Source organism: Sycon ciliatum, chromosome 8 (assembly GCF_964019385.1).
Source record: "Sycon ciliatum chromosome 8, ocSycCili1.1, whole genome shotgun sequence".
NCBI classification, from domain to species: domain Eukaryota; kingdom Metazoa; phylum Porifera; class Calcarea; order Leucosolenida; family Sycettidae; genus Sycon; species Sycon ciliatum.
In genome coordinates this window covers 11,969,256-11,991,449 of record NC_088650.1, presented here as the reverse complement: position 1 = coordinate 11,991,449, position 22,194 = coordinate 11,969,256, and the positions used below count along the sequence as shown (strand labels likewise).

Genomic DNA, 22,194 nt, shown 5'->3' with positions numbered 1-22,194 from the left:
CCCATGCTCGCCAGACAGCTCTCCACTCCCCGCGACAGTAGTGGTTTCTTCGTCGTCCATGTCTTCAAAATGCACGCATCCCGTCGGAGGTGCCAGTAATGTTTCGAATTGCGTGCAAGGCCCAAAATGACCCAACTCTCACAAGATCAAAGGAGCGCACAAATATTCAACATAGACAAAAACTTCTTCTTGTTCCCAAAAAAACCCAACACAAGAGCTACCCTGTCCTACCAAAAATCACAGCCAAAATGTAAATCAGCTGTTACGCATGCGCTGCCTACAACGGCGGGAAACTGAAAAGAGCAGGCTAGGCACGAACAGGCACGTGCATGATATTACCATCATCAATAAAACCGCACAGCACAGGGGTAGCTACACTTGAGATGAGAACAGGCCAAACATCATGAATGAGAAGCGGGAGTCACTCGGCCACACAGACCAATGAAACACAACAGATAGTCTATACACAACACTGGTTTCCCTTGTGCCGTGTCTCTTACAGGCACGATAATTGGCTTCGGAGTGCTCTACTTCATCCTGGCCGGTATAACCGCTGGCATGAGCATTGCGTCTGGTCTCGTTGTGCCAATGCTGACCATAGGTAAGCAGCGGGGATAAGCACTGTGCCGGCGGGGGGGGGGGGGGGGGGGGGAGGCTGGTTAGTGATTACACAGTGTGCATAGAATGCACGGTGAACGACTGCTATGTGTATGTGTATGAGTATGGGCATGGGTGGAATAGATGCATCGTTACACACATTTGGTGAGCACTTCAAGTGATGTTTGCAGCAAAGAGATCATGCTTTGGGTGTCTGAGTTGAGGGATCCTTATGTAACACTAGTCTTGTGATTACCTTCTCTTTAGGTGGATACAGGCCAGCAAGAACCCCACTAGCACTAGTACTGTAGCAATTGTGCAATTATAAAAGTGGCTCTGTACCTATTGATCCGTGTTTGCTGTGTGTATGTATGTGGATATGAAACCCGGAAGCTGGTGCGAACAAACACCGTCGTTTTGACTATCCCGATGTGTTTTTAAAACTGCATTGCTGAAGTTTTCTAACGTTAGCTGTGTCAATCTCCTGCTTGTTTGTGCACTGCAGGTGGATGTCTGGGCCGAGTGTGGGGAATATTCATCAATGGTGAGCCTCGTGAAATATACCTGCAGATATAAAAGCGGACTATAGAATTGAGACTATAGAATTGTCTGATCTATCCTCCCCCACCGTTAAGGAGCCGCATCTGACGCCTGATCATGGGGTGGTGGCGTCCCACGGAAGCGGAAAGGTGGTTCTTTACCAGGGAGTTGTACGACTCCTTGTTCTTGACCTGCCCGGTACGCGAACCCGTCGAATTCTTTTTCATAGAATTGTCGCACTCACCTTCAAGCTGAGATCTGTCCTGATAACTTGTGGCTTGTCATAGGCGCTTTACCACTGTAGTCAATACCTAAAGGGTTTGTTGCCCTGAACATCACTCGGTAAATTTTGAAGCCACACCTGGTGACCATGCCTGTGGGATACACCCAGCTGAGCCCGATGAATCCATTGCGCAATGACGTAGCTTACACCAGCAGCAGCCTACAAGGCCGCCTGGACATGGCTTTGTGGAGCGTTGACCAGTGCCTTCTTAACCTCAGCAAACTTTCATGCATTACGCATGCTAGTGTGGTTGGCTAACACCCACTGTCTCCAAATTGGCCACTTTTTTTTAATTATTTATTTATGGATTCCCCAAAGGCCGAGGCCTAAGTGGAGGGGGTCTCCGCTCATAGCTTACTGGGAATATATCTGCAAAAAGGTTAGTTACTCCACTGCACCTGGAGATGTTGCAAAAAAGAAATAAGAAATATCTAGGAAAATGTAGGCACAAGTTATGCGATTGAGTCCACCAACTAAACCAGATTTTGAACAGGCAGACGTGCACAATCTAGCACAACTAGCATAACTTGTGCCCACATTTTCCATGTTACGAATTTTTTCCTTGGCTCACCATCTGAGTTCTTTAATATAATTATCTAGATTTGGCGATGAAAAAAAAGTGGGTTGACTATGGTCGCGATGTTTCTTTGGTCATCTTCAGAATACGTCAAGGAACGCAACGGTGAGCATGGTGCTGACCCGGGTACCTGGGCAATGCTCGGCGCCGCGGCCTTCTGGAGTGGCAGCGGTCGTGTGACCGTCACCATCGCTGTTATCATGCTGGAAATCACCGGGTGAGTGTGTATATTCACTGGTTTGAGGGAAAGATGCAAACGGGAAACGTCTGAAGAAAACATTGACTGTCACCACCAGGACTCGAACCAGGGACTCTCGCTTGTAGCCAGCGATGCTCTAACCTCTGAGCTACAGTGTAGCCGTCATCCCAACAGAGACCGTTCAACGTTCTCTTCAGATTTCGTAACCCACACTTCCTGTAAGTCCACACAGGCCGGTGGGACGCAGCCCTCACTGTAACCCACACACTTCGCGTACAACTGAACTAGCACGCGGGGAGCCCCAAGTCATGGAATATTCACTGGTTTGAGGGAAAGACGCAAACAGGACTGTGTATACTGGACAACTTGTTGATGTAACCTTCATTTCATCCGTCCATTCATAAATATAGTAGAAGTAGGTTCTTGTTTCCACACAATACTTTCAGCCACCAGCACGAACAGTTCATTTGTGAACTGTTCGTGCTGGTGTCTGCAAGCATCGTGTATCCTGGACCCTGAAAATTACTCCCATTTCAGGAGTTGGGGGTTCTCAAAATGTTAGGTATATGGGCAAAAGATCAAGTTAGGCGAAAATAATTTGCTCTCTCTCTCTATTTCTCCCTCCCTCCCTCTATCTCTCTCACTCTATCTCTTTCCCTGTCTCTCTCTATCTCTATCTCTATCACCCTCTCTCTCTCTCTCTCTCTCTCTCTCTCTCTCTCTCTCTCTCTCTCTCTCTCTCTCTCTTTCTCTCTCTTTCTCTCTCTCTCTCTCTCTCTCTCTCTCTCTCTCTCTCTCTCTCTCTCTCTCTCTCTCTCTCTCTCTCTCTCTCTCTCTCTCTATCCCTCAAAATGTTAGGTATATGGGCAAAAGATCAAGTTAGGCGAACAGAATTTGCTCTCTCTCTCTATTTCTGCCTCCCTCTATCTCTCTCTCTATCTCTCTCCCTGTCACTCTCTCTATCTCTATCTCTCTCTCTCTCTCTCTCTCTCTCTCTCTCTCTCTCTCTCTCTCTCTCTCTCTCTCTCTCTATCTATCTATCTATCTATCTATCTCTCTCTCCCTCTTCCTCGCTCTATCTCTCTCTCCGTTTGTCTCTCTTTCTCCCCTCTCTCTTGTTTTCTCTCTCTAATTTTTTCACTTTCTCCGGCTCTCTCTCTTTGTTTGTAGCAAATTCCGTTTCCTGCCGGCAATCATGGTCACAGTTATTTTCGCCAAGTGGATCGGTGATTGGCTGACTCATGGCTTGTATCATGAGCTGCTTCACGTCAAGCACATTCCATTCCTGTCCGATGCCGTGCCAAAGAGAATGTGGTTCAGAGTCTTTGGTGAGTAGGGCAATTGACCTTATCGGCGATAAGCTTGATGGGTGTTTGTGTGTGTTACATAGTCCTGCGGGCAGTACAATCAACTTTGCGTATAAGGACACTCGGCGGGGCATCAGAAAAAGTGTCCTTATTTGTGAAGTGTCCTTATACCCGAAGTCTCATTAAATGTATTACAGTTAGATGGGACTTTGCTCTGGGAATGGAAATTCTGTCGTTAATCGCAAATTGTCGTTATGTCCGCAGTCGTTATTAGCGAAGTTGACTGTACTTTGCTCCCATTTACAGGTAAAATCGCAATGAGCATCATCATACCTAGTGTGTGGCTCGTGATGTCTGATAAATGTTCTCAGAGCACAATGCTTGTAACGATCACTGGATTTGAATTACAGGAATTGCATGTGCTCAAATCCACAGCTTTAGGAGCTGCATCTGTGCCTTAGATATTTACAGGGTGATGGCGTTCCTACGGATGCTCAACACTCAGTCAACCTGAGTCTCAAGAGAACTGTGAAAACAATTTAATTTACCAAACCTCTCCACCCTTTTGTTCTTGTAGCCAAGGACATCATGGTGAGAGACATGATCACGTTCCGGCCTGTCGAGGACGTGTCTCGCATCCGCCAGGTGCTGGAGGACAAGGCTCACAATCACAACGGATTCCCAGTTACTAGCGAGTCCGACGGAGAGGACGCCCTACTGGTAAGTCATTACTGTAGCATTATACAGTAAAAAAAACTAATCCGGGCAGGTCGGGACCCGGCACTGCCCAGATCTGGGCAGGTCGGGACCAGGCACTGTCCGTAACTCAGAACATTATTATACTTAACTGCATGCAAGTAAAAAAAATGTTTATGCAAGTCAATAGTTTTCGGGCCGTTTTTCCGTGGAAAGTCATTTTTGTGACTGTAGATGGGTCTGAAAGGTGCCCGTGAGGCGGATGTGCCTGGATTAGGGCGTCCGGATTAGGGGATTTTTAGTGTGTATTGACAAACGTTTGCGGGACCCACCGATGTAAAGTGCGAGCCATTTCATGAAGGATACCGGTACAGGTACTATCGAGCTCAACATTATTGAAGCAAGCGGTTTCTAGGACCATTTGCAACTATGGTCAATATCTGCTACTGTCAGTCAACAAAATAATATATTTATTTTTGGCTATTTTTGGCCTGGTCATGTTTGGCCGAAAAATGTGTTGCGGCCAAAATTTTGCTTTTGCAAGGTTCAGTGTGACAGTGTATACAGGCGGCAGCAGTACAGGCTGAAAATTTGATGCGGTTGAAATGGGTTTTAGCCCTGGGAGGTCGAATTTTGAATGGACCGAACATTTGCAGACTTACAATATGCACCAGCTTTACCATTGCACCCCTCTGTACACACGATTAGGATGTAAGGGTTCACAGTAAATGTTGGGAGCTCCCTAGTGACCTAATACAACCTGATACTATTTATTTTGCTCGCTCAATGACGTGCTATTTCTGTGCGGCTATTCTCGATTAATCTTCGCATGGTCCACCCAAGTTTGATCACTCCGCTTAACCAATTTCCTGCGGAAATACCTTTAAACTTGGTCCTTTAAATACCAACGATTGTGTGCTACATCCCGTCCGCTCTATGATTTTGTGCACGGAGGATTGGTGAGCAGAAACGTTTTGCGTCACAAAAAATGTCGCGGACCAACATTTTTCCTTCAGAAGCTTAAGATTTGGGCATCGCTCCAATGTTCTTGCCAGTTGATTTGGTACGACACGGCTGTCACCTGCAAGAGAGGTTTCAACACAATGTGTTGAAACCTCTCTGCATATATCAAGCATAGTGCAGAGCAATGTCATTGTTCTGCACTATGCTTGATATGTGCAGCAGAATGTCTGTGTGCAGTGCTCTGAAGTACATGTACAGTGCTGCTCTCCTGAAATGTGATCAAGCCAGTGAATGCCACACCGGGTGCTGTGCAGCCCTAGACCTGCAAACACTGATTTCATTGAGCAGCACTTTACTTGTATTTTGCCCAATGCGTGTATTTTGTGTTGTCGGCTATTCCTCTGCAGCTTGGTGTTATCTTGCGCACTCAACTGGAAGAGCTTGTTTCCGGCACGTCTAGTTTGCAGGTTAGTATGTTGAGACTGGAGTCCTTGTCTAGAGTCTCAATTTTGTTGAATATTTCATAATTGTAAGGAGCCTTGCCACGAGAAAACGGGGCAAGTGCACTTCCTGGCGAAATGAGATGTTGCATGGAGAAGATATCCAAAAATCTCTGGAATCACATTCACAAAACGGAGCAAACCTTATTCAATCTTCATGGATTTGTGGTGACTTTTGTGCCTGTGTGCACATGCATGTGTGTCTAAGTGTGTGTGTGTGTGTGTGTGTGTGTGTGTGTGTGTGTGTGTGTGTGTGTGTGTGTGTGTGTGTGTGTGTGTGCATGTGTGCGCATGTGTGTCTAAGTGTGTGTGTCTGTGTGTGGCTGTGTGTGCGTGTGTCTGTGTGTGTCTGTGTCTGTGTGTGTCCCGGTGTGCGGGCATGCAAGCATGCGTGCTGACGTGCGAGCGTGTGCGAATTCTTGCTCTGTGTGTAGTGTGGGTATATTCTGTGTGTACGTGTCTATGTCTGTCTGTGTGTACATTTCAACTTTGGGCCTAATCTCCACTAACCTCAGCTTGAAGATGACCATCTTGTTTTTTGTTTTTTTTCCTTTTCCAGGTGGACATTGGTCGGGTCATGAACGAAACTCCGTCGACAGTTATCACTGACACCACCTTTCCCAAGACATTCCAGTGAGTGTGTTTCTCCTAGGAATCTCCCATTTCTACTTACACATAAGTTCTCTCACGTTGTGAGTGATGAATACCACACGAATAAAGCAGTTCCCCTGGATGAGGTTTCTCTCCAACAGGTGTGTACCCACTCTCAACTACAATCCAGAATGTTATGACAATAGTCGTACTCTCCTGACAAGCAGCGGGATATGATCGTGGAGATAACAATCGTTGTTCCTCTGTCTTTCATAGGATTGCATTGAAACGCAGCAGCCAGAACTTTATGCGCTGTCAGGACAGTTGTGACTCCACCTGTCTACATTGAATGAACTTAAATTCGGCACTGATGCAGGGCCATAGGCAGCTTCCGCGGAGCGGTGCGACCGAAGGGCCATCTTTACGGGGGGGTGGGGTCCTCCCCCAGAAAATTTTGGAATTTAGATGGCAAATCCTGCACTCTGGGCGACTCCCTGTACAAAATCATACATCGAGACTGTTTCTCCCCGGTTTTGGACGTTCCACGTTGACCGACTTTTTGAGAAGTTGGTACGGCCATGGCCGTACCGGCCGTACCAGTGGCGCCGGCCCTGTGATGGACATCTCACAACGAGTCAAGTATTCACTTTCAGGTCCGCAAGCAGTTTTGGATTGGTCCAGTAGTATTGTGGCCTTTCATACAGTTTGTGTATCGATATGGTGGATACACATGCCCTCCTCAGCAGTAAACATGTCTTGGTGCCCAAAGGTTGGTCGGGAGATAACCAGACCAACCGGACCGGTTCCGGCAGCCCTGCCCTTTCTTAACTGGTATCCTCTCTGGCTTTGGACTGTGTTCCTTTTGCCCTCTTCAGTCTGTTCCGTGCCATGGGTGTACGTCATCTGATGGTGGTGGATCGTAACTATCACCTGCATGGTCTCATCACACGGTGGGTTGAGCAAAAGAACTATTGTAGTGTACAGTCAACTTTGCGTATAACGACACTCAAAGCGGGGCATCAGAACAGTGTCGTTATTCGGGAAGTGTCCTTATACCCGAAGTATCATTATAATTATGTATTACAGTTAGATGGGACTTTGCTCTGGGCATGGAAATTCTGTCGTTATTCGCGAATTGTCGTTATACCCGCAGTCGTTATACCCGCAGTCGTTATACCCGCAGTCGTTATACCCGCAGTCGTTATACCCGCAGTCGTTATACCCACAGTCGTTATTAGCCAAGTTGACTGTACTAGATATACTAGGATGTGGTCAGTGAAAATGTGGACTCCTTGTATTGTGCTGCTCACAAATGCCCTGCATCCAAGGCTGTGCTCCACTCGAGTAGAGGCCCGTGAGATATTGGCCATTGCCGTATTGTGTGTGCACACGTGTGTGTGTGTGTGTGTGTGTGTGTGCGTGCGTGCGTGCGTGCGTGCGTGCGTGCGTGCGTGCGTGCGTGCGTGCGTGTGTGTGTGTGTGTGTGTGTGTGTGTGTGTGTGTGTGTGTACGAGCTCGTATCTATATCGTCCTGTACCAGGGGTAGCATTGTGCCCACTGCTTCTCAGTTGTTTTTAGTCACTTTGGTGCTGACATTGCATGCTACACATCTGTGTCAGTATTTCCGAAACACTTCCTGGGTGGTTTTCAGTTTGTGGTGTGCTCCATAAATAAATTCTTCATATTATGTTATCGCAATAAACAAAGCCAATCCACACCCAACAAGCACCGATTCGTTTGGCTGAAACAATTTCTCCAAAATTTACCTACGACTACCTAGGATACATCAGCCAAGAAAATAAACCAGCTTCCTTTAGCAGAAAATAGAGCTACAACCAGTACGGCAGCAGATGGGAGCAGCAAATTATTGTGCTAAGAATGTACAGTGAAACCTGTGTAAGACGACCGCTCAAGGGACCTTCAAAGTGTGGTCTTTGTTACCAGGTGGTCTCCGTATCCAGGGTCGTTTGACTGGAAATAGCATCCCTTGATTCTGGTTGCGGTGGTCTTGTAGGACAGGTGGTGGCCTGGACAGGTTTCACTGTACTTGTTTCAATATCACCTAGTGTTCTTAGAAATCCAGTATTGATGACACTACAGACTATGAGCTGTAAGAAAATACCTTCCCTGTTCATGGATGCAACTTTGTGCATGTATGTAGCGTTATGCGTGCGTGTGTGTGTGTGTGTGTGTGTGTGTGTGTGTGTGTGTGTGTGTGTGTGTGTGTGTGTGTGTGTGTGTGCGTGCGTGTGTGTGCAGCCAGTGCATGCCGGAGTATGTGGTGTGATATGTGTGCGTGAAAAAATGAAAAAAGACCAAAAAGTAGGGATTCACTGGCCAGAAAAAGCCACTTCATAGCTGTGTGGTGTAGACCAGGTTGAATAGTGGCGGTCAATTCTTCAGCCTTGCAAGCTGTTGAGTGGTGCAATCCCAGCACAAGCTGCTATGGCTTCTGCTGTAGCATCGCTATCATCGCCTCCGGCGATGGGCGTCAAATGGTCCAAATGGTGTGTGTGTGTGTGTGTGTGTGTGTGTGTGTGTGTGTGTGTGTGTGTGTGTGTGTGTGTGTGTGTGTGTGTGTGTGTGTGTGTGTGTGTGTGTGTGTGTGTGTGTGTGTGTGTGTGTGTGTGTGTGTGTGTGTGTGTGTGTGTGTGTGTGTGTGTGTGTGTGTGTGTGTGTGCATATGTGTGCATGCGTGTGGGTATGTGTTTGTGTCTGTCTGTTTGCCTGTCTGTGTCGTTGTCTGTGTGGGAACTCTAATCCCTGTGTGTCTCATTGCCCTTGCTGCACACAGGAAGGACGTTGAGCACGCGCTGCACCACAGCAAGGACAAGAAGAACAAGCACGAACACGACGGTGGAGCCGGCAAATTCCACGAGAGTCCAGACGTTGAGGCAAGTCTGGCCTACGCTGGAGATAGCAATGGCGGGGAGAAGTCAACTCAACTCAGCTCACCCTTGTTGGAGGGTGAAAATTGATTTGGTGATTCTGTCTATAAATAGGTCTGCAGCCGGGTTTGCTAGAATTACTTTGTGAAGTGTAAACACCCTCTTTAAATTTGTCAAGCCTAGTTTAGATAACACATGCTCCCCATTTACCTTTTTTTATCAAATTTTGGTGCAAAAATGATGTTGTAATGGCAGTTGCCAAATGTCCTGTTCATGAACACAGAAAGCCAAATGATTACCACAAGCCATATTCCAGCAGTGTCCTATATTTGCCAAGCTTCACTTACATGCACATGCAGCATGTTATTCTGTCCTCATCAGGCGATATCTGCCTCACATCATCAGGCGATATCTGCCTCACATCATCAGCTGGAGACCTGCTTGCTGGCAGAAAAGATTCCTCTTAGATTCTATGGAGAACTTATATTATTGAAAGGCGCATTATAATGCCGATAATAGTATTTAGCCACATTCGAATTTTACTAAAATGTTTCTAAGTTCAAGAATTTTGCCTGATTTTTGAGGCATACAATTTGGCCCACCGTTTGAAATGGGGCTGGCTAGTTGCTAAACTGCATCAGTGGCCTGACAGCTGGCTGCTGGTGGGCGTGGTGGTGTGTGTGTGTATGTGTGTGTGTGTGGGGGGGGGGGGGGGGTATAAATTTTGTTTCTATTTCACTTGTCTGTCCCTGCGGGAATTTGCGGAAAAAACTCTCGAAAACTTGCGCAAGAAATTGCGGCAGAAAACAACAAAAAATGCGACGAAAAGTGCGGAATGATGCAGAACTTGCCAGGAATTCGCGGAATTATTTGCAGAAAATTGCGGATTTGGGCCAAATCACGAAATTTGTTGCATCGTATATCTACTCCGGAGTAGTACTAGTCATACTGTGCAAATAACCTACAGGATCATGGAAAGCACTGTGTGAAAAGTGCATGAAACATGTGAGATATAGTGCAGAAAACAACAAAAAACGCGGGAAATCACGGATTTTGCTGAAAATCGCGGGTTTGGGCCAAAATCGCGAAATTTGTTGCATCCGTGGAATCGCGAATTCCTGGAGGGACAGACTTGTATTGAAAAATCGAATTGCAGCAGTGATATGCAATAAAATTAATGAATTATGCAACCATCAATTCATCAGTAACACATGAAAAGGGAGAACCAAGGAAAAATAAGCTCGGTAGCAGCACTTCGTTCGCCAGGTGGGTAAAAATAACGTAATGCAAAGGATCATGCTGCTGAACTGACAGGACCCAACCTACGGCGGTTTAGGTTCAGGTTAGTACTGGTTGATTTGGAACGATGAGAACATTCTGATAATAGCCGACCTTGCTCGACAATGACGGACAGCTGAACAAAGAGCTTCTTTCATATTTTTGCATTTTCCGAAGATGTGACCACACTCAGCTTCATTTGTGGAAGTGGCAGGTGAAGCTACCAACCTGGCAACATATCTCCAAGCTTGTCTTTACTAGGTTGCCTTCATCAGTCTCGGCAGAAATGTACTTGTATGGAAATATATTATCGTAAAAAAAGAGAAGAAACAGAACGAGTGTGTTTCTTCTCTTTTTTACATTTATTACTGGCTCAGTATCCGAGTTTAAATAATTATATTATCAGTGGGTATAACATACAAGAGAAGAAGACGAATGAGCAGAATTATGCGAGCAGAAAGAAAAGCAGAATCGGCAGATTTTCCTAGCAGAATCCGCCGACCCCTACGAGTCGCAAGCACATGGCGGACTTCTCGCCCGATCTCGCTTGCGTCACACAGCACGGTGAAACGACATGTTCATGTTTCTCACCAATGTTTCTCACCCTTGGTTATTTAATAGTGATCCCACAAAAAAGGTGTCACTTGAGACTCAGCTAGACTGAGTTTTCCCCTGCAAAGATCTAAAGCGCACATGCAGTTCCCAAAGCGGCGGGAGGTGAGTAGATTATTACCACTAGATAACCTGATAAGCTCACCAGCCAAGCTCTGCAGTAGAGGGGTATACATTTCAGAATGGCTTCTTTGGAGCTGAGAATAATCTTACCTCACCAGGTCAAGGTGTGGGTCCTCTTCACACACTAGAGACCAGTTGATCGAGCTGTACTCCCGGTGCCGAGAGGCGGACTCACACCCCAGTGTAGCAACTTCCCTATGTCAAACCCCCAAGACGAAGTAAAGACAGTACTGGCCGAAGTTTTTTACCCTGTCCTTCTCACTTCATGGGAGCTTCATGCAGCAGAATCTCTCAACCAATATTTTTCTCTACTAGCATCTAGGAATGGGTTTGCTCCCACACTGGAGCTCGCGCTATTCCGCCGACGATTTGACACTTGACTGACTCCAGCGTGGGAGCAAAGCTGAAGTCGCAACCTCTATTTCTTACTAGTATCTACCTTATATTAACCCTTTGGAGTCCGTAACCTTGTTTTGTTGAAACATGTTATTGGTGGAGAGCATGTAACCAGTTGGAGGCCCGCGTAGAAAGGTCACTGTTTCCGAACACGGTGGTCCTCCACCTTGGTACATGCTGTCAACCAACAACATACATAGTATCTACCTCTGTCTGTATCAGTATCTCAATCTTTCTCTCTCACTTCTGATCAATTCTTCATCGTACGCTCCATACTACCATCGGTCAGTGGAGCCTGCAGCACCTCATCGCCACCAGTGCCTTTGCATTGCAGCCCTGTTCAGTTAATGTCTATCTTGTTAGTCTGTTGTGTTTGTCAGTACCTCCTTTTTCTTTTTTTTAGGGTACCATTTTTATTTTTTTCAACTACCGTATTTCCCCGTAAGTTTGTTCTCCCGAATGACTTAGTAAAAAAAAAGTAAAAGTAAATTATCGTATCCGTTCCCGAAGGGAACTCACGACGGCCGCTAACACCCGATAAACCCTAGCGGCAGATGCAGCGCCTAACGGTGGGGGTGAGTGGGCAAGTCTCACAACCACTGGCACAAGTGCCGAAAACGACCCCATTAGCTGCATCCATGTACCCCTTGTGCCTGGCCACAAGTTCCCAGTTGACTGTGGGTAGCAGCACGGCTGGAAAAACCGCTCCCAGGCAGGACTTGAACCAGGTACCTCTCGTATCTCAATCATGGTCTTTGACCAACCCACTGTGCCTGCCTGGTCTAGTACCCCCTATAAAAAATACACTTTCCACTGCCGAGGTTATCACCCCGAAAGACAGTTTCCCCCGAAAGATAGTAAGTTCGTACCCGTCCTACATGTACAGACACCGTACAGTAAGTAAAAGTAAGTAAATTATCGTGTCCGTTCCCGAAGGGAACTCACCGTACAGTACATACATCATAATTATGCACGGACACTAGAGTTGCGCAGGCTTCCCACTGCGTGTCATTTACCCCCGATAAAAAAGTACTCCCCGAAAGATAGTACACTCATGACATGTGGCTGCTAAGTTCGAAAGTTAGTACGTACTAACTCACGGGGAAATACGGTAGGGTCCCAATTTCCTTGCACGCTGCGTGTAGCGTGTGAAAAATAGCGGCCAATTTGATTCTGGGCAGCACACACACACACACACACACACACACACACATATACACACACACACACACACACACATACACACACACACACACATACACACACACACACACTTGTACTTGTTGCTCATTGCCAAAACTGGTCACGTGGGTCTCCCCGGGAGAGGGGAGAGAGACTCAAAAGGAATCTTGGAAAGATGACTCAATTGGCTATTGAACCGCCCAACGGCCGACACCCCCTGAAATCCCCAAAACTCTGGGTGGAATTGAAAATGATCCCACTTATGGGCTCACCACACCTCAGTAAGTGGGTGAGGACAAGGTGCAGAAAAAGGATTGACGGCATCAGGGTATCCACACACGGGTAACCAGGTAACGCATAATGCAAAATTCAAGCGTTAAAAAAGTAGGAGCCCCACCTCCCATCATTCTAAATCCGGAGCACGACCATACGCCTGTCACATGTCCAGTATTACGTTGACAGTGCATCGTCTGGAATGTCCTGTTGTGTCTATGGCCAGCAGTATCGAAGCCTTGGCGACCCCATGTCATTGTCATGACAGACAGCGACGGATTGTATAAATCCAGTGGTCATTGCGAGGATGGGTGACATGACAAGTAAACGTGGAGACCGGGACAATAGATTAATTAGCTCCTGGCATCAGTGCAGACAGACACTGGGCGACCAACGCAATGTCGAGCACATGGTCGTTTCACTCGCCTGCTTTACACGTGAGTGCCACATCGAAGCGTTTAGATCCAGTGATCTGAACCGGCTTCGATGTGGCGCACGGGCATACTATTCAGTGGGCCAGGAAAGTTGTACAGTTGGCGATACAGTGTATCTTGATCCAAGTATTGTATTTCACGTTCGGTGTGGGCTGTGCAGCGCTGGACCTTGCGGATTGCCAGATTTTCCACTGAGAAGTAAATCAAGGTAGTTCGGACCTAACTAATTTACTTAGGGCTTAGCAGTGTAATCATCACGTGGACGCTCAGATCGCTCTAGCGTCCTTTCTGGAAGTATACGACACAGGCTTAGTGGGGTGGACCCATTGATCAATAGAACTATTTTATAACAATTCTGAAACGCACCCCGACTGAAGCGACTACGTGCTACGTAGCTCCATGCCTTGCCATCCATAGCGCTACACCAGTACGAACCGGTCTGGAACGTCCGCCATTTGCTGGAGCTCAAGCAGGCTGAACGCACACAGTAAGATAGCGGGTGTGCAGTGGTGAGGTGGGGCGGGATGGGGGAATAAAAGTTGTACTGTACGCGTATAACAACAGTAACTATATTGCGTGCATGTGGTTCCTCCGTCTCTCTTCACCACCATTTCCCCCCATCCCCTCATCCTGGAAACTCCCTCAAAAGTATCCGTTTACTTTTGGAGAATCCGTCAAGAAAAATGTGAATGAATGAATTGAGTGAATACAGGAGATAATGTTGAGTGCGACTCACCACTCCTATCACGGGCTTTTGCAGTCCAAACGAGCCCCGGGGTGTAGGTTTATATTTTCATTCTCTTTCATCTCATCTCATCCCTCGCCAGTATAATTATCATAGGCAATAAAATTGCCTGGGTTAGGTTCACGATTACGTTCAATTCACTTACAAACCCTTGTACAACCACATTGTTTATCAGTGTTCGTGTGCATGTATATGCTCTGTCCTGTGTACGTGTATGTGACAGGTTGTTTGCAATGGCATGGAGCACGTACTTTCGTCTCTGTACCGTATTGACGGCAATAGTGCAAGTTTACGCTCAGCGGTATGACTATGCCTGTAAGTTGGGAGGCCCAAAATCCTGGAATTTCCCCAAAAGATACGACATTAGCCTGGACAGACTATACCGTGGACGCTAAGTCTGTGCAGCTAGCTCTTGGCGGATAACCCACGATATGGGGTCAGTCTTTGGGTCATCCTATTTTTTTCTACAAAATCCACATATCTCCAGACACTGGGGTGAATAATGGAGTGTGGTGGTGGGGCCCATTAAGCTCCGACGACCAGAGGTCTCGGCTTCATAGCTCCATGGACGCACCAAAGGGATATTGGGTAGGGAGGATTAAATTGAAAAAGAAAACAGAAGAAAGAAAATGGAAAGATTGTATTGCTCAGTGAGCAAAAGAATAAGTTGAGTATTGAAGTGAACGCTGTTAGACTTTTAAAGTTGCAGAGTGTTCATTATTAAATAGTAAAGAAAAAGGACCAAGCCACTACAAGTTATGCTATAATGTCCACTAACACCACCAGTTACTACTACTAAACAATCGAGCAGTGTCATTATTATAATGGCGGCAGAAAATAAGCACAATTTGACAAATTCTTATCAGGGTAAATTTAGGCACTTCACGTGGCACCAGCTTTACAGATAAATCTACTCCTATCGAAACATGTCGCACAGTACCAGTACCCAAAATGGAACTTCAGTGTAGTGGTATTAGTGCTCTAACTACCCTTGCTGGTCAGACGGATCAATGAAATTGTACTCTGCGTGCACTTTCCTTTGCGTTTTTGCTTTGGTGTTTATTTATCACTATTGATTTTACAATCTAAGTATTTCTTTTGCCCGTACAAATAGGGGTGTGCGGATAATGCTCGAAAAAGTGGTAGATTCTGATCGGAAAGCAGTGAAATTGGCAGAACCATACAAACCTTATGGCGGGCAATTCCTCGAATTCTGCTCCATTTCTTTATCCACATACCAAACATGCATGAAACTTACCAGAAAAAGTACCGAATTCTGCCAATTTTTCTGCCGGCATTATCCGCATATGCCTACGTACAAGAGGCTTTAGTAGCATCCACTTTTCTAGACTTTACAATCATAACTGTACCATTCCTTCATGCCCTCAAACCTATCAATATGTACATGTACGTCTACTTTTCACGCAGAGATGCTAAACAAATGACAAAGCAACGAATAGAGCCATATGGGGGTGCACCAATAGCGGCCGAGTTGGGCTGAAGTTTTTTTCTACAAAATCCACATAATTATCTCCAGACACTGGGGTGAATAATGGAGTGTGGTGGAGGGGTCCAGTATGGCTGAATCAAACAACGAGACTGTTCCGAACTGTATTTGGATTACAGTAAAACCTGGTGTAAGCGACCTCTCGTTTTAGCGAGCACCTGCTCTTAGCGACCGTTTTTCCATGCACGGACAGTTCTACACAGACACTGTGGGACCTGGTTCTAAAGACAACCTGGCTTTAACGACCGCTTCTCCTTGCACCGTGGGGTGGTCGTTTAAACCAGGTTTTACTGTACTTCTCTGGATGGAAAACTTTGCAATTAAGACGTCATGTACATGTATGTGCTCTTCCCATACGGTTCAGTTCACTTCAACTGCAATACCGCTTCTGGACTGTACTATATCAGCTCAAGCACATGGAGATCTACTTTGATGGCCGAGGCTGACAATATCTGTACCCAGTCAAATCGCTATACTCTGGTCAATTCGTCGGATACATCTACAGCGTGCTTCGGTAACTACCTGGCGCATATCTACTCTCAGATTGGTAATACAACAGTGTATACGTCGACAGGCAATGGAGGTGTATCCTGCTACCCGCCAGCTAGCCCTTGCCCACCAACAGCGCTGGTCATATGCAAACAAAATCTGGTGGCAGCCAGCCCTCGTAAGTAGACTATTCGGCCTTGCATCGACACTTTTGCGAAGTTTTATTTTTATTTTTACTAAAAGCCATGTGGTGCACGCAACTGGAACATAAAGGGGGAGAGAGAGAGCTGGTCATATGCAAACAAAATCAGGTGGCAGCCAGCCCTCAATACATCTACTTGTTCTATTAGTGCTCGATCTGACAACTTCACCGTAGGAACACGTTGAGATATTTTGTTCATACATATTTTATTGTTTTCCAGAGTCTACAAGCCCCAAATGCCCTGCAAACCTGACGCTAGCCAATGCGATTGTGACGTATCCGTCCGGACTGAGATTCCCATCAGTGGCGTACTACACATGTGCGCCTGGGTACAGGTTCAGCGGCTACAGGAACTATGCTGACTGCGATACGCTTGGCATGTGGCTGCTAACAGACGGGAAATTCTGCTCCTGTAAGTTCATGTACAGTCAGTATCGCCTATAGCGTTGGTGTTTGATTTTGAGCATTTTATCACTATAAGCGATATATTACTATGACCGATACTGCATGCAATGTATGCGAGTGGGGTGTCAAACGACTCAGCGCGCCGTGCACATACGCACTACATACATGTACAATGTCATGTAGCTGGCTGTAGCTCCTGACACACAAAATCAGGATTTCCTCATGATGGAGGCATATTTTGGCAACTTGTACAAGCAAAACTCACCAAACAACACTCACTGGACAAGTTCTTCACGAAGAAGTAACACCCTGTTCTCCTCTGACATCGCTTGATTTCACATCAATCACTATAACCGATGCAAAAATAGTGTAATAAACGTCTTTTGAAATTATGAATTTGATCACTATAGGCGATATATTACTATAGACGATTATTACTATACGCGATAACTGTGTATACTTAGTTATGGCAAATGAAAATGAATTAGAGAAATTGATCACTATATCCGGTATATTACTATAGCCGCCAACCTTATAGGCGATACGGACTGTACCCCGTAGAGTGAAACTCACAAATACTTGCGTTTATTTCCCCCCCCCCCCCATTCTCACTGTCTCTCTCTCTCTCTCTCTCTCTCTCTCTCTCTCTCTCTCTCTCTCTCTCTCTCTCTCTCTCTCTCTCTCTCTCTCTCTCTCTCCTCACTCATTTTGTACGTGCTTTCATCCCCCCCCCCCCCACCTCACTCTCTTTTTCTCTCACGCGCGCGCGCGCACACACACACACACCTTGAACGTGCCCATTGCCGACGGCAAAGAAAGCGACGGAATTTTCTACTAGCTTTTACAGTACGGAGCGTGACACACACACAAACACTCACAGAGTCTATGATTATATAATTATAATAATTATGCGATTGCACTAATGTAATGGTTGCTTAGAACCTTGTGGACCTGATTCTGTCCATTTACAGCAATACAATGCCAAGGCGCACTGCCTGCACCAGTCAATGGTACCGTGTCTCCAGGAGGAATGCATTACCTATCGACTCGCACGTACTCATGCAATTTGGGATTCCATTTGGTTGGACAGAATACTACATTTTGCCAAGCAGATACGCAATGGTCTGGTAGCACACCAACTTGCGCAGGTACGAATCGGAAGGTGATCTGGTGATCCGCCTTTACAATAGTATTCGATCCCTGGAATTACTGGAGTTGCTGAGCCTTGCCTTGTAGCAGTGGCTGTACCAGTGCTAAACTTCTATAATATTATGACATAATTATTGTTATGAAGGTTTCCACTTTCGTAGCAATAGATACGGACGAGAGGAAGTGTGGGGAAGTTGTTTGGTATTGCATGAACATCTCACCACAATCTGTTTGTGCCCGCTATTAGAGAGGTTAAGATGCACGTTATTTCTGACGTGACGCGAAAGTTCAGCTCGCGTTATTTTCTCACACGTCGAAAAGTCAACGCGAGTGACCTGCTGCTCACGTCGAAATTTGGAGTTTTACGCCAAAATTGACGTGAAATTGCGCGTCACTTCGGAAATAACGTGCATCTTAACCTCTCTATTGAATATTATACTTGCCTTTCGTGCACGTACTGAACTACAGAGAATTTCTGTAAGAGGAGTAACAAAGAAACAAGGATTTACTACAGCAGCACATCGGAAAAGTTAGGAAGGGCTAGATAACAATGCAACGTACATGTACTGTACATGTAAAAGTACTCAATCTACATGTAAAAGTATTTATATGGGCATAGAAAAATACTACTATAGTGTGTACGTCATCACTTCAATATCTCTATCATGTACAATGTACAATGTGTAATGTACTTGGGCTGGCTGTTGAAATGTTACTTGGAGGGAAATCGCTTCCAGATCTGTTGTTTGTTACACGTTATGTGTTCTCACGCAGACATCACATGCAAGATTCCCACTATTCCAAATGGCAATGTGCAAGCTAGCAGTCAATCCCTAGTTCTCCCGGGTACTTTCATATTCATCAGCTGCATGGAAGGATACGTGTCAATAGGAGCCAATATTGCAACTTGCCAGGCTAATCAAACCTGGTCGGCATTGCCTACGTGCTCACGTAAGTCTGACAAGTTAGTTATCCCGTATAGTAGTGCACTACTGGCGAAGCTTCCTTATAATTATAACATTACAATATTGAAAAGGCGACGAGGAGACAATAACTTTATTAATGCGATTAATAGTATAAGTGAAGCGGACATTACGAAATGATGAATGAGAATACATGTATCAAAAATTGATGTTCCTAATCGATTTTCTTGAGACTATCATCAGGGAAAAATCGTATCAATTTTTGATACATGTATTCTCATTCATCATTTCGTAATGTCCGCGTCACTTATACTATTAATCGCATTACAATATTGACAGGAAGACAGTGTGGCCTGGGGATGCGAAGGCTAATTTGTGTGTTTCTGAACATTCAAGCGATGCCGACGCGGATCCTGCGAATATTATTATTTATTATTTTACAAATTGTCCCGTGTTGTGCGAAGTGATGGGAAGGAGCGTGCCACCGACATCACCTACAGTTGCGCTCACTGAAATCCGACCCAAGGTGCAAAACTGGCGCCCTGTACCAGTTTTGATTACATCATTGTATTTGAACATGTGTACGTCCAGCCGCATTCGTGCCACTACCAGGGCGCCAAGGGCCGTGCAAAATGCGGTCGCCAAATGTGCACTCTGGGTCGGAATTCAAAGAACGCAACTGTACATTATGCATCTACTTGTACCTACATATATGTCACCAGGTTGTTACGACAGAATTGTTTTCGTTCGTTTCAATTTATACACAAGAGAAAGGACCAAGGAACTACAAGTTACGCTATTGTCCACTAACACCACCAGTTACTAAACAATCAGCTCATGCGATAACATTGCACGACACTGACCGACGGTACTGACGTTCTACAACTAACTGGCTAACAGCTCTAGCACATCTTGGATGCGCACTCCAACAGCCTTCCAACTTGGAAGGTTCTAAGTTATAGAAAATAACATAAGGAGGAGAAGGTGAGCGCAACCAAGATAAGCACGAACTGAAAGTCTCAGCTGTGAAGGACGTTGGTGGATGTTCATGCATGTCGATGACGATACTGGCAAGACCATTGGACAATACGGTCAAACCACGATTCAAGTACGCAAAGCAACATTCCACACAACTTGTGTGGCTCAAAAATGCGAAGATCAATAAAAGGGGAAGCTATGCGAACAAGAATCATGAAAAAACCGAACGCCTCAGTAAAACAGCACTGTACTTCGACTATGATAATTATTTAGAAGGACAATAAGCAGCGGTAACAAGCAGCAGTTTCACACGACGATCGTTTCGCTGTATAGATAAAGACGGCTCATCAGGTGTGCAGGAATGGAGAGAGAGAGAGAGAGAGAGAGACCATGATTGACATACGAGTGGTACATGGTTCCAGTCCTGCCTGGGAGTGGGCTTTCCAGCGGCGCTGCTACCCATAGTGAACTGGGACCGTGTGGCCAGCCACAATGGGTGCATGGATGCAGCTAATGGGGTTTACACGATCCAGTGGTTGTGAGGCTGATCCCCCTCGCCTCCGCTGCATCTCCGCTATATTTCACGGTGCAAGCGGCCGTCGTGATTTCCCACAGGAACAGAGAAAAGCATTTACCTTTTATGAAGGCATCAGCCTGCACATGCAGGGTGATATTGATTTTAACGAGTTTACAAGGTACACGGCTTGTAAAAAATTGAAGTCTACTCCCTTCCTAATCCTCACATGCTAGTAGGCTGATCTGCAATAGATGTATGAGTATTGGCCTGATCGATGAACTCTTTCTGCTGTTTGGAACGCTAGCAATGCAACCAGCAGAGTATGATTTTTGAATATTCAAACATTGAGTGGACGTTGTTGCTTGCCCACTCACGTAGTCAATTCGTTCATCCTTTTTTGACAATCCATACTCCGTGCAGGGTTGACGACGCAGTCAAGGATTGACTACACTGCTGGCGGAGTCGGCGTGATTATTGGTGTCTTGATCACTGGCTTGGCGTGTGCCATAGCCATACTGATACACAAGCGGCGTAGATGTGAAACCAAGCAGAGCATGGAGAAGTCGAAAAATGAGTTACCAATGGTAGAACCTCCCCCAGTCATAATGAAAACGATGACGCAAAGCCCAGCCTATGAAGCAGCTGTCACGTCTCAGGCAGTGCCCACTTACGAGGTCCTGCCTTCATCAATGGCAGACAGGCCATTGCCTGCGCTGTACTAAATTTTAACGTGTTCAATCATGCCAATTTGGTCAATCGCTGCATAGGCATACTTCCTTTGACGTTGCTCTTCAGCTTGTAGTTTGTGTGAAAGCCTTTTTCTTACTCTTGTGGCTTACCCTACATGTATGCTATTTGTCCATTGCTGATATCATCGCAAATCAGGAGAACAATCAGTTTGGATCCAAAGGTGCATGTTTCCAATAGACCTAGGGTCCCCCTCCCCCAAAAGCCCTCCCCTCCCCTGGATTCGCCCACAGCATTCCTTTCTCATGGCTTAATATTGCTGATCAGAGTTTTTATACCAGATGTCCACGAACCATCAGGATTGCTGGTTTTTTTGTGCGCTGCCAAATCATGCTGTGGCCACGTTTCGTGCAATGGCTATGTACATGTACATGTATGAAAGAATTCTAATGAAATGCGATCCTTTGTATCAGTTCATCACCCTGTATCAGTTCATCATCCCAGTAGTCGCACTCGCAGGTCTGGAACTGCACAGTGAGTGGGGTTAAAATCAAAGAGCGAGCCACAGCAATGTAGAATCGTGTGTACCCGCAGATAACCGCCGTGGTAACAGGTCATCTGTTTCCATCCACAAAGCGAAGTTGCGATCAATTGAACTGTTAATCTCCGCAATCGAATTTCTCTGTGCGGAGATGACCTAAACACCTCTCCCTGCTACATCGCCGAGATGAGCGCAATACAACCGCATGCACTAGAACAGTTGAGAACGGCCATGGCCAAAATATCCGTTACTAGTATTTGGGACCGGGAATCGTAAACAATACCGGTATTTCCAAGTCCTTGGTTGAGACAAGCATGCATGCCTCACCTGCCTTGCCAGTTTTGCATCTCCTGCCCCTTTTGTCTGTTTGTCCTAGTCGTATGTCCACTGGGAGCGGTTTTTCCAGCCATGCTGCTACCCACAGTCAACTGGGAACTTGTGGCCAGGCACAAGGGGTACATGGATGCAGCTAATGGGGTCGTTTTCGGCACTTGTGCCAGTGGTTGTGAGACTTGCCCACTCACCCCCACCGTTAGGCGCTGCATCTGCCGCTAGGGTTTATCGGGTGTTAGCGGCCGTTGTGAGTTCCCTTCGGGAACGGACACGATAATT

The 22,194-nt window shown here is 46.0% G+C and overlaps 2 protein-coding genes across 3 annotated transcripts in view; both read left to right on the top strand.

Moving 5' to 3' along the window:
• Positions 1-9,738, top strand: part of LOC135823443 (H(+)/Cl(-) exchange transporter 7-like) — a 28,502-nt gene extending 18,764 nt beyond the window's left edge. For both annotated transcript variants that reach the window (XM_065336294.1, XM_065336296.1), the window contains exons 21-29: positions 503-601; positions 1,103-1,141; positions 2,082-2,214; positions 3,367-3,524; positions 4,081-4,223; positions 5,570-5,629; positions 6,222-6,295; positions 7,129-7,203; positions 9,048-9,738. In XM_065336294.1, the coding sequence (XP_065192366.1) occupies positions 503-601; positions 1,103-1,141; positions 2,082-2,214; positions 3,367-3,524; positions 4,081-4,223; positions 5,570-5,629; positions 6,222-6,295; positions 7,129-7,203; positions 9,048-9,231 (965 nt within the window). In that variant the 3' untranslated portion in view covers positions 9,232-9,738. The remainder of the gene's footprint in view (positions 1-502; positions 602-1,102; positions 1,142-2,081; positions 2,215-3,366; positions 3,525-4,080; positions 4,224-5,569; positions 5,630-6,221; positions 6,296-7,128; positions 7,204-9,047) is intronic.
• A 3,726-nt stretch (positions 9,739-13,464) lies between these two features.
• Positions 13,465-21,518, top strand: LOC135823442 (sushi, von Willebrand factor type A, EGF and pentraxin domain-containing protein 1-like). The gene is made up of 7 exons (XM_065336293.1): positions 13,465-13,926; positions 14,408-14,499; positions 16,056-16,358; positions 16,603-16,794; positions 17,759-17,935; positions 18,711-18,887; positions 20,775-21,518. Exons 2-7 carry the CDS (start codon positions 14,418-14,420, stop codon positions 21,074-21,076), a joined length of 1,233 nt encoding a protein of 410 aa, XP_065192365.1. The 5' UTR covers positions 13,465-13,926; positions 14,408-14,417; the 3' UTR covers positions 21,077-21,518.
• Positions 21,519-22,194: the final 676 nt, after the last annotated feature.

What these genes read in the sequence shown, in the direction of transcription:
- LOC135823442 (XM_065336293.1), top strand. Translation starts at nt 14,418, where the DNA reads ATGGCATGGAGCACGTACTTTCGTCTCTGTACCGTATTGACGGCAATA. An exon ending in TCTGGTGGCAGCCAGCCCTC is followed by an intron (nt 16,359 to 16,602) that starts GTAAGTAGACTA and finishes ATTGTTTTCCAG; the next exon opens with AGTCTACAAGCCCCAAATGC. An exon ending in GGCATTGCCTACGTGCTCAC is followed by an intron (nt 18,888 to 20,774) that starts GTAAGTCTGACA and finishes TACTCCGTGCAG; the next exon opens with GGTTGACGACGCAGTCAAGG.